The 12,598-nt window shown below is 40.2% G+C and overlaps 1 protein-coding gene across 1 annotated transcript in view; it reads left to right on the top strand.

The window, feature by feature from the left end:
• KIAA1211 (KIAA1211 ortholog) overlaps positions 1–12,598 on the top strand; it is a 43,604-nt gene that overhangs the window by 12,437 nt on the left and 18,569 nt on the right. The window contains exon 2 of the mRNA XM_009335207.1: positions 4,331–4,466. Coding sequence (XP_009333482.1) covers positions 4,347–4,466 — 120 coding nt within the window. The 5' untranslated portion in view covers positions 4,331–4,346. The remainder of the gene's footprint in view (positions 1–4,330; positions 4,467–12,598) is intronic.

Below are 12,598 nucleotides of genomic sequence, written 5' to 3'. Positions count from 1 at the left end.
TGGTGTGGAATATCCCTTTGGTCAGCTGGGGTCAGCTGTCCCAGCTGTGTCCCAGCTTCTTGTGCACCCCCAGCCTGCTTGCTGGTGGGGTGGGGTGAGAAGCAGAAGAGGCCTTGACTCTGTGTAAGCCCTGCTCAGCAATAGCGAAAACATCCCTGGGTTATCAACACTGTTTTCAGCACAAATCCAAAACACAGCCACATACGAGCTACTATGAAGAAAATTAACTCTACCCCAGCCTAAACCAGCACACCACTGTTTTCCCACATCTCTTGGAAGTGATAATGCAGTTTGAAACTGTAATACCTTCAACCATGGCTATGACTGTAGCCCAGGTCTCTGACATACCGTGAATCTATCAAAAGCCATTCCTGATGTCAACATGCCTTTTAATTGAGGGGAGGGCTTTCTGAAGCAGAGTCTGTAGATGTGGATTGTGAGGATGTTATTGTATAAAGGCTTCTAAGAAAAACTTCAGAGATGGGAATGGTGGTAGCAGTGAAGTAAACTCAGTTATTCATACTGTATTATGACTTAAAAGAAATTCAGTCTTTCTGAAAGTAGAACATGAGGAGAGTGAAAAAAGGGGTGGAAAAAGGACCTTTGTGATATAATCTGTCAAACTCACAGCTGGGAAGATTTGAAAGGATTGTGGGCTCCAAGTGAGTAAAATAAGAGACCTTTCAGAAAGTTCAAGTAGCCTGGAAAACACCTTAAATGCTATTTAAACTTGCCTGTAAAAGAAACTAGGTTACTACAATGTGTGAATATGTTTTTTCTAATGTACTTTAGCCTAGAATTTAAGCAAAATTCTTAAAACATTTTTACCAGTTATTGGACATGTGGCTAGCAGAATTGCTCAGTCACCCAGTTCTGAAATATCCAGTATATCTGCAAAGCATTTTGAGGGGATACAGTAGAGCAGAATCTTGGGTTAATTCACTGCGGGATTTCTTTTGAATGTTTCATGTGTTCTGACAATTTGGAGTATGTTTGTTTTGGCAGCAAGTTAATAAGGAAACTAAAACGGACAAAAGCTTTCAGATATGTTTGGCCTCAGCTCTGTGAAACACGAATGTGTGATGCCATGTAATGAGGAAGTGCCTAAATTGAAAGCAGTTGGTGTATGGGAGAACGTCAGAGAGAGATGCTGTACATGCTTAGCATGGTCCTAATCTGGCATCGGTAGCCCTGCGGGCACTTGTCAGAGATAAGGTTGGACTTCTAGTGGTGATGTTCTTATGATTGCAGGTCACATGAAGCTCCCAAGCTGTTTCACATGACCCGGTATCCCAAAGGAAGCTTTAAATGACATTTTAACAAGTCTCATCACACTAGCCATAAACCCAAATCCTCACATAGCCAAAAGCCGGTGTCCTGTGTATCTTAAACAGTCAGGAGATTCGTTGGATTAGTTCACAGGCAGGAGGTGAGAGTAGATCACTAAAGGTGTCCTCAGCTCTGTAGCAGAATGGGGAAGATCTTCATCCACAGCCATGTTCTGGGTGGTCCACCAGCACTGACCCCAGCAGTTGCTCTTTTCTTCCATTTCAGGGACTCAGATTATGGGGCAGTTCCTACTGCCAGAGCATCCCTGCTTCTGGTCAGCTGAAGTTTTGGGGTTTGAACTGCTAGCAAACCCTGTTCAGTTCAAAAGCTGCAGGTTGTCTGTTCCCAACTTATATATTAACAGATTCATTAGTAAGGTCAAGAACGACTTGCAAACAAGTCACTGAACTCTTTGGTGCCTGAGTTGCAACCCTCGCCTACTAATTAGTTGTAACAAACAATAGGGATAAACATGAGCTGTCTAATTTTAAGTATAAGAACACCAATCCACTGGACAGTAAAAGGGGAAAATGGTGTCACGTGCATGGTGAATAGCTGTGAGACAAAGCCATAAGTATCTGAGCCACAGTATTGCTGGAAAAATCTTTGAGAGAGGATCCTCTCTGGAGCACAATATGACCTGGATTATGCATCCTCAGCAGATCTCTCAGCTCAAAGGTAAATAGTAAACGATAAATTCCCACTGGCCTTGCCTTCTGCACCTGCAGCAGTTTCACATACTGCACCATGCAAATGCAGGAGGGGTTGGCATGGGTTGGTTTGTCAAGTTTTGCATGTTCCCCTCAGTTCTGGCTGTGAATACAGACTTCCCCCCCCCCCGCCTTGTTGAATGCAGTGCTGGAGCTTTCGGTTCAAGCAGACCTACATGGTTGTATGAAAAAAGCCGACTTTCACTCAGCTTCATGTCAAACCACTCATTTTGCAAGCCAGGCCTGCTAGGAATTTGTCTCTGTTTAAGCGGCATTTCTCAAACTGTGGTTCATGGGTGGCCAAGGAAGGTAGATATATTCCAATGCCATGCAATTTTACCACAGCTCTGTGTACAGGCTGAGTCATGACGATTTGGTATAGAAACCTTTTTAGAAGAGGGTTTAAAAATATACTTTTATGGTTTATCTAATAAAAGGTTTCTAAAAGAAGGTGTATTACCTTTAGCAGCTAAAGGCAATCAAGTTGTGGTTTTTATTTAAAAAAAAAATCTAAAACAGAATATAGCATCAGTTAAATGTCTCCCCTCTTTGATGGCTAAAAATGCTATGAAATATTGACCAGCTCTTTGCTTGGTTGTGTGCTGGTTTGTTTCAACTGAAGCATGTTGTTCAAATATTAATTTTGGGTAAAAAATAGTTTTTCAGTTAGTCTGTGCTTTCATGGGGGATGAAATGATATAGGGAGCTCTGTGTGTGCTCCCCAAAAGCTTGGATGATTTATTTTGTGAGTGCAAATGTATTTTAAATATAAACTAGAGAGAGTAAGAGGTTGTGGGTGGCTTTTTTGCTATTATATTCAGGTTACCTGTAAGAAATTTTGTTAGAAAAGTCAAGAATAGCCTATCATTTAATCCATTATAAAAAGTTAATGTAACTCCATATAACATTCTTTCTTGGTAAGAAAAGATTATAATTTTTACTTAAAAAGATTATTTCCATACCCCAGGGAAAAAAATGAGATAAAAATGTAATAAATACATTCCAAACATTTTTTTTTCAAAGTATGAATAGAAATATTTTGAGCAATTTATAAACAATTAGCACATTGTAGAAGGCTGAAAAAGGTAATATGCTGATTTTCTTAAATATATGAGGCTTTAATTTTTCTTGTTGTTTTGCTTATCCCCCTCTCTGGAAGTGTCATCTTCCTTGGTTTTGCTGAAGTATTTGTTTATAATGTTTTTATCACATGTAGAAGGTTGTGTTAGTTAGATTGGTATAAAAAGTATCTGTTGGGGATCCATCTAAATGGGTTCCATAGAGTTGCCAATAGGTTATTAAAAGGAGACCTCTCAGTTCAATTTCTTCTACTGTGGCTTTTGTCATGTTTGTATTTTACTGGCTTTTCACTCACCATAAAAATTCTAGGCGAGACAAAACATAACTTTCAAACTCAAACATTTTCCCCAGAATGCCCCCAAACCCCAAAGTAACAACCTGCAAAACGTTTTTGGTTTTTTTTTTAATTCTCAGTTTTCTTGATGAGCCTTTAAAATCTCCAGTAACTTAAACCACTTTTTGTTTAATCCCTTTGCCCATGGATTTAGAGCAGCCATATAAGTAGGTCATTCATGATGCACTTTCCTCCTTGGCATTGGTATCTAGTTTTAACAGTAACACATGAGCATCTCTCTCTGTTTGTTACTAAGCAAACCCACACGGGATGGTGTAATAAGCTTCGTATCAATTCGGGGGGTTGATGATAACATTTTATTGCCAGTGTGATCATACTCGTGGTGATAGGAACAGCTAAGTAATCAGCCAAACAAGGTAGCTCTTTAGAAGTAGGTTACTAGAGTATATTACCTCTTTTTGTGTTATAGTGCTACCTTTGCTTGGGACCTGCTGTTTTTCTTTGACTAAGCATGACAGCAGGTCCCAAGCATTGGGACTAAGCACGAATGCAGGCTTTCTGAAGGATGCAGCGTGGTCATGTATGCATCATCATCATCATCTACCCTGTATCCTAAAAGTAACATTTAGATTTGAGACTTCTAAGGAAAATTGATTGACCTTCTCAACATGCCTATTAAAAACATCCCTCTCTATGTCCTTCCAAGGAGGAAAACTGTACGTGAAGGAATTGTGTACCGCCGTTAAACTTTTGATAGCAGAAAATGTTTGGATACCTCTCTTCTGAGAATGTTCAAAGCTTTTATGTAGAAGGCAAGGGGGAGGGAAAATCTCTACAACAGGCCAGCTATGATATGAAGGGTCACTCTCATAAATTAATTGCTGTGCTTATTTATTTTTTAACTGGTTTTTTCCAGGTCCTCCCATTATTCTATGGGCAGTCGAGCTTTTTCCCATGACAGTATTTTTATACCTGATGGGAGAACAGAAAGTGAACAGGCCATCCAAGCAATGTCACAGGAGAACGTTTTAGGAAAAGTCAAAACTCTTCAGGTAAGAAATTGTAAGCGGGAAAAATATTTAAAATGTGTGGAAAATGGTCTCCAGAATGTGTTAAATGTGGATAAAGGTGAGTTGCTTTTTCAATAGCCTTGGGACAGTTTCTCAACCATGTAAGTCATCTGGCCAAAAGCCCTGTAAATAATTCGGATAATCTGCAGAAGATCTAGGTTTTGGTCTTGAAAGGTACAGCAGTGATGCTGCAAGCAAACCTGCAGAAATTTCTGCATCTTGTGGAACTCATTTGAATTGAACTTATGGTTTTGGCATATCCTGATCTGTATGCCTGGGACCTACAGATGTGGTACTGAGTGAAAAAATGAGGTGGTGTTGGTGGCAGGGAATGGCATGCAGAGTGAGACTTCTTTGCAAAGCTGATTTAATTATCCTTTTACACATATTACCTTTTTTCCCTCCTTCTTTTTCTCTCTGTCCTTTCAATGGTTCTCATGACAGGTGGATATGTTTACCTCTCCAAAGCAAACAGCGCATAAGTAACTAAACAACACATTTGGGTATTTGCTTGTAAAGAGCTTTACATGACCTGCTTTCCCTTCTTTTCCAGAACTCTGTCCCATTAGTGCTCTAACTAATTTTTTGCTTTACTTCTTGTACATCTGTAAGATTCCCAGCTCTATGGCTATCTAGACCTTGAAAGAGCTGTCCTTCAGAAGCACATTTCAGTTTATTGCTGAGGATGCTGACATGTCCTGTCAAAATGCTGATAAATTTTTAATGCTGTGTAGGTGCCGTTACCCTGCAGCTGACTAGTAAAATACCATTGATTTCTTTTACCTCCAAAGTCCACCTGCAGTCCATCTTTTCTGGTGAGTGAGAGATCACGCACAGTAGACAGATCTGACATTCAGGATGAAATTGTTCCTTCTTCCTGCACGGTGCTGTCAGCAGACAGAGCACCTGAACGGTGTTGGCTGTGCTGACTGTGGATGAACTTTGAAGTCAAAACCACACTAGGACAGCTCCAATTTCTCTGTGCCGTTTTTTCAGCTTAAATTTCCCTGGGTCAGGTAGATTCAATGCATGCTACTTTCCAGCCTAGAAACAATTATATTTTAAATGACTGCTGACTCTGGACAAAGATGTGAGGTAGTTGGACCTGTCTTGCAGAATGTTTGAGTGTCCTTTGGATACAAAGCTCACCGACTTCTGCAGGGAGCTGTGCCCTCCCTATCTGTTGGATCTCATCTTGGCTTCAGTACATTAGCTTTTCTCTGAATACCTTTTCACTTTGCAGGAGTGGCTTCTCCTGTTTCCAAACTCACCTTAAAGCTTCCAGTGGAAATTATCGCCTCCACTAAACTCAGAGACATGATAAAAAGTACAGTTACTGCAGTTGCTAACAACCATCTTCACTAAGCCGATGGTAACTCAAGAAAATCAAAGCAAAAATAATCACCCTTGAAAGTCACAAAATAAATAGCCAGTTATAGGCTCTTGCTCGTGTGAACTTTGCATGAGCCTTTTTTGGTGTGGTTACTTCCATGTATTTTAAGGGGCAGCATTGTTTCAGCTGCTTGATGTCAAAAATATGCTTACCTTTTTATTTAAAATTGAAGGACAGTAGTTAATTTTTATCATTTTAATATAGCTGCAACCCAGCCTGTAACAACATCCCCGATTCAGCTTTTCCCACTCTACTGATGATGGTGATATCCAGAGCAACCCATTCAATCAGAAAGCAAATGCATAATAGATTGTAAATGACACTTTCAACTATTTACATATTTACACAGAAGTTATATATTAATCTAAATGTACATGGATTTTTTTCATAACCCCATGGAAAAGCTCCTTATAACAAGCCCGGGGGCCATCTCTTGTATCTGCAAAACCTGCTGCCCAGCACATAACTGTCCCCATTTCCCTAGCCATGATTTCTGCAACTGTTCCCTGAGTTTTAGGACAAGGTCATGCCAAAATCCCATTGCACATTTTTAGGTTGATCTTAGAGTTGAGTCCCAGGATCTGACCAGTTATTTGGATATCATTCCTGTCCGAAGGTTTTATGCATTCCATACCCTATCCTTTTTTTCTGCTGTAGTATTCTAAAAGGAGACTGCTCGCTGCGTGATTTTGCAGTCACAGAAAACACTTGGTCTCCAGTTATCAGAAGCTTGTGGCTACTTTGAAGTCCCTTTCTGCAAGCTCACTCCCCCTGGGAACATCTGTATTTCTTCAAGTGGTGGAACAAGAGGAGACAGTCATCTCTTCTGAAGAGCGCTCCACTCCTTAAAACCAATTCCGTGGCCAGCTCCCGGTAGAGTCATCGCTATGCCACCAGCAGTACTGTGGTTTTGCCCAGGCTTGTATGTCACGGTGGAAGCACAGCATTTCCAGTTTCCAGTTGCCTGGCAAGGTGCTCCTCAGTAAAGAAGCGTTGCCAGGATTCAGTGCCCTGTGCTGGCTCCGAACTCGCTGTATTCCAAACGGAGATCAAAAGCTCTGCAGATTTTAACCTTTTTCAGGATTTTTTTGGAGGTGGTACAGTGAACATTCCTGGAAAACTTAAATCTTCTTTGGAAGAGGCACCATGCTTACAAGCCCAACTGATAGCATGGTGAAAAGGGTTTTGAAATCAGAATAGAAATGCAAGCCATTTAATACTGACGGTGCTGGATCTCATTCTGCTGACCACCAAAGTCTTTCCCCCTTCTCGCCTTGCATTTCTGCTGACTTTGGAGCGTTGATGAACCCACAAAAAATGTTGTGTAATGGTGCAAAACTCTGTAGCAGTCTGGGCAGCTGGCCAGCATATGCACTGGTTCTGCTTCTTATTGTAGGAATTCTCTCTTTCTGATTATGTGTGCAAGGTAAATTAGTTCTTTATGGAATAGCTCTCATTTCTTTTTATTGATCGGCAGCATTCATCTTATCAGGCTTTCTGTAAATGGATTTGGTCATGTTCAAAGGTTTTAGCATGTGCTTTGTTAACCTCCAATAGCCTCCAGTAGTATCCTGGAGTTATTTTGTGTTGGCTCAAGCCATCTGCTGTTGTAAAAGCAGTCTTTTCCTTGTCCTTTGGATCTGCTGAGATTTATCATTACCTAGCTTTTAAAATCCAGTGTAGAAAGCCAGCCTGAACCTGCTCCCACAAAGAGATGGTACCCAGGCGCTGGTACTCTTAATGCTGAACTCAGTTTCTGGGGATCTGGTGCTTTACTTCTCATACTGGTGCATTCTCTGGTGCTTTCACTTCTCATACAGGACTGTGAATGAGACACAAGTAATTTTTAAAATCTAAATCTAGCAGTGTGTCAGAACAAACCTAAAAGAAACTCTGGGAGCTTGTTTTTACATCCTTCCCTTTCATAAGTTAGTGCGGGTTTTTTCTTGCATCGAAGTGTGTTAGATCCACTTCCTCACGTTTTGCAGCTGTGACTTTTCTTCCTATTACTGATGTTTGCCAGAAATGGTCAGCAGATGAACAGGAGACAGTTTTTGTTTCAGACCCACAAAAACTGTAGCAAGTAAAATGGAAACTTGTTTTGAGCGTTAGTATCTTGATGCATCTAAGCCATTATCTCCCTTTTGCTGTGACAATACCGTGGTGTGGCACCGCTGCTGCCTCTGGAGGCAGGACAGCTTGTTCTCCGCCTGTTGCCTTCACTGAAAGTATCTCATATCATCTGCCATCCATGAGGCTGTGGCAGTCAGCTGCAAGAAATATTAAAGGTTGACTATGGCATATGGCTTATTGCATTTAGGAACTACTGGGCTATATCTTTTCTGTTTCATGTGGCCACGTGGTTTGAAACAAACAAACCCTCTGCTCTGTAAATTTGTAAAACACCCATTTACTACACAGATATTAATTATGTTCAAACATGTCTTGGGAATCCAGACTTCTTGGTCAAATTCTAAAGGACCACTTTTTAAATTCACATTTCCCTGGCTTTGTAATGACGAATGTTCCCAATCATTTTCTTCCTGTCAGACCTAATGACTGTTCAGTTTTGGATCCCATTTCTTTTAATCATTAACATATCTTAGCTAACGATCAAGCTGGTGCTTCCCCTGCTTGCATTGCACATCTGTATTCTACCAGCCATTCCCATTGTTGTTTCTGTTTGATATTGCCCAGATCTCAACAAGGCTACAAAGTCTTTTGCTAAATCTCAAAGCTGTTATCCTTTAACTTGATGCTCTGCATTTTATAGAATTGGGAGTGAATTTTCACTGCACGATTGCCCAGCTTCGTATTTCTTACAATTCATTTCTCCGTTGCCAATATTTTCTAGTGCCACCGCAGCCTAATTGTTTTCTTCACATTTGACAATTGTTTTCACTTTATAAACTGAATTTATCATTTTTTTCTTAATCATTCTAGCATTTCTGGGGCAGACTCTCTTTTTCCTATGATCATATTAAGCCCTGGAAATGAGCTTCCATTTTCCTTGCTCACATGTGCTTCGCTTTTGGCAGTCAGCAAGGAGAGACTCAGGTGACAAATGCCACAGATCCTGCATCTTCAGGCTTCTTCAGAAAGTCTTGCTCTTAACACGTGAGCATCAGTAAGTGGTCCATTGCCACTGTATACTGACATCTTCATTTGCATCTGGATTTGCTGCAAATACATGTCTTTAGAGATCCATATACAGTTTGCTGGAGATCCATATACAGTTTGCTTATTCACCATTCTTCTATTGTGGACTCTCTCAAAACCTTTCTTGAGGTGTAGTGCCCCAAACCACATGCTGCTCCCGCCATGGGGAGTGGAATAGTTCCCTCCCTGCATCTTATATCCAAAACACCTGTGGTAATACTTCTTATTTTCCTTCTTTTCAGTAAGCTTACATGTTAATTTTACATCTAGTTTACTTTCTAAAGCTTCCAGTTGTAGCAATATAACTTCTCACACGATGCTTTCCAGTTTATTCTCTCTCTCTGATTTAAAAAAAAAAAACAAAACATTGCTTATGTGGGGTGTTTTGCTTGTTTAGATACGCTGCAGATTTTCCTGTTTGGATAAAGAAGTGGACTCACTTCCATAGAAAGAACAGTTAGGTAAACGGTCTTTTCAGCCTAGAGAAGAAATGATAAGAGAGAGAATATGATAGACTTGCATGAAATCATGAGTGGAATTGAGAAGATGAATAGAGGACAACTATTCAGTCTTTCACAGCATGAGAACACATGAGCATCAGATGAAACTAGTAACACTTTCAAACCAAAACAGATATTTCTTTATGCATAGTTGGACTGTAGAACTCATTGTCATACAGCACTGTTATTTGTGAAATATTTATAAAAGTTCAAAGAGCAATGAAACAAATTCATAAAAGAAAAGTTCCCAACTGGCTATTGACTCCAAAAGTCCTCAGATACCACAAATCATTGGAGCGTTTACAAGGAAAATCTCAATACGGGCTCACCCTGTTCTTATATATTCCCAAGGCATTTGATTTTTGGGTCGCTGAGAGACTGTACAGGACCAAGAGGAATTTCAATAGTATGGCTCTTCTCAGGAAAAGTATTCTTGATTAAGTCATTATTTCACAATTATATATAACTAGAAAACATAATTTCCTTTATTTATATATCTGGACATTGCAAACAGACATGAAAAATAGGTATTTGAGTTGAAGGCAAAATATGACCAGTATTTCTTGTAAGACTTGCCTGAATGGAATCAGCTGAAACAGTACGCTCTGTTTTAATGATTTTTAACTAAACAGAGTAAGCAGCTCAGCGGATCCGGTTTTGGATTCACTCCAGGCATGGAGCCATAAGAATGATACGGTTTCAGGGGGCTGAATCCAACAGGCATGCAAGCAAGCATGTACACAGAAGAGGAGCCAAATGGAGTGAAAGATGTACAGCCCGATCTGGGCTCTCTGCCGGTTAATATGGAAAGTTTGTTCTGTGGCATTTCCTATGCAAACACAAAGAGTGCTTTGAAAGTCTAAGCTTTTTAATTTGCTGCAGGTGCCAACCAATGCAGAGCAATTTAACTTAGGGGTTTTATTTCTGAAGTTATTAATGGTAAGCTGGTGTAAAGATGTCAGTTAAATAGTATCACATTTTAGCAAGTTATTTTGCGTTGAATGAAAGTGGGCCTGTGTCATGGTCCAGTTACTGACGAAGATTTTAAAAATTGGATGAGTGCAAACTTTTTTTTTTTTTTAAATTCCCAGTATTTCTTTGCCTTTATTAGATGTGCAGCCCTGCCCCTCACCTGACGCTGAATGGCACCGCACCAATAGCCACCCAGGTTGGGTGTGAATAGGCAAACTCTCATGCACCTCTTGAATCTCGTAGAAAAAAATTCAGGGATGAGGTAAACCTGGTCTGGAGCACAGCTTGATGATCCCATTCTGAAGCTCCCCTGTATGTGTGGTCCCTCCAGCTGCTGTTTCATGGTATAATTGTCATATGTGGTAGCCATGCTGTTTTGGTGCTGAGAATGGTTTGTAAGTCCTGTGGAAAAGTCTGTCCACTGGCTGCAAACTGAGGGACTGGGACAGCCCATTGGAGTTGATAAGGCTGGAAGTGGAAGGTGCAGGCAGGAAACGTTCATTTCCTTCCTTCTGCTTCTAGCTGACAGCTAGATTTTGGAGCAGGATGGTGATTTCTCGCTGCTAAATTACAAGCCTCCTTGCACAAACCAAAAGAGACCAGGTTCGTTTAACTGAGATCAATATGCATCTATGGAGATTTCCAAAAGGGTATTTAAACACCCTATGCGTGACTCTGCAATGGTAGAAGAACAAAATGTCATGCCTGCAACTTTCAATGACAGGGGTTGCAAATAATCCTCCTTAGGTAACCATCATCTACATGCTGTCAGCACAGGGAATTCTCGAGTACAGAGGATTTATAGTTTTATGTTCAGAAATATATGTCTAACTGAAACTTTAGAGAAATTTAAAGCAGATGCTCCTTTTCAGGAAATATGGCTTCTTCTCAATGGTCTTGCAGCTTAAAATGATGTATCTCTCCATCTCTGGGTTGGACTGTGTGTGTTCTTCCAAGTAAAAAAGTTGTGGGTTTTTTCTTTTCTTTCAGGGATGATGCATTTTTAGGGTTTTTATGATTGACCAGGTAGAAAATGTATCTGTATGAATTTTTTTGAGAGGGTATAATTGCACTGTAGTTACAGTATAAGCACATTTTAAAACAGAACAAGGAGCAGGTTTTTCATTGCTCTTTGAAAGCGGTAAGAATAAATTTGCTCAGTGGTAACAATAAGCTATTTGAGATTCTGACATTTGGTATTCAGCATCAGCTTTGGAGATTAGAATGCACTGAAAGGAACTGGCCAATGGAAAACTGTTAGTGGCATTAATTTAAGCTAAATTTGTTTAAAAATTTCGATAAATAAATAATACAGAAAAGAGCCTTCTGTCCTGGAAGGAATGTGAGGGCTACTAGAGTTTCTACTCCAATATTCAAACTAATTTATGCAAGTCTGAGCAAATAAACTTTTAAAACTTTGAAGTAATTAAAAAAAACACCTGTGTACAGTCCATAAATATTGAGGATACTCCATTTCCTGGAAATATCAGGAAAATAACATTTTAAACTTTTATATATACAAATACACATTTTTACGGCATAGCCCTCAAGCATCCTTGATGACAGTTAAAAAGGCCATTCTTTTTAAAGCACAGACCATTCTCCACAATAGCTCCATCACCACACAACTCCCACCGTGCATTGCACGCACAGTAGATCAAGAACTTGATGAGATCAAGAGAATGACACACCATCCCTTCCTCCAAAACACATTATAAGCAATACGTACATGCGTGCATGTTCTCCCCATGGAACAGATGCACAAATCCTTAGTTTCTTGGGTAGTTGCTCAGGTAATGCTGACAGTTCCGGCTTTCTGCCTGGGAGAATTCTTTGTCTAGGTATATGGCTTTTATCACAGAATCATAGAATAGTTTGGGTTGGAAGGGACCTCTAAAGGTCATCTAGTCCAACCCCCCTGCCATGGGCAGGGACATCTTCAACTAGACCAGGTTGCTCAGAGCCCCGTCCAACCTGACCTTGAATGTTTCCAGGGATGGGGCATCCACCACCTCTCTGGGCAACCTCTTCCAGTGTTTCACCACCCTCAGCATAAAAAATTTCTTCCTTATATCTAGTCTAAATCTACC

The sequence above is a fragment of the Pygoscelis adeliae genome, unplaced genomic scaffold (genome assembly GCF_000699105.1).
Source record: "Pygoscelis adeliae isolate BGI_AS28 unplaced genomic scaffold, ASM69910v1 Scaffold21, whole genome shotgun sequence".
Lineage (NCBI taxonomy): Eukaryota > Metazoa > Chordata > Aves > Sphenisciformes > Spheniscidae > Pygoscelis > Pygoscelis adeliae.
Note: the sequence above shows the minus strand (reverse complement) of the source record. Positions and strands in the feature narration are given on the sequence as shown.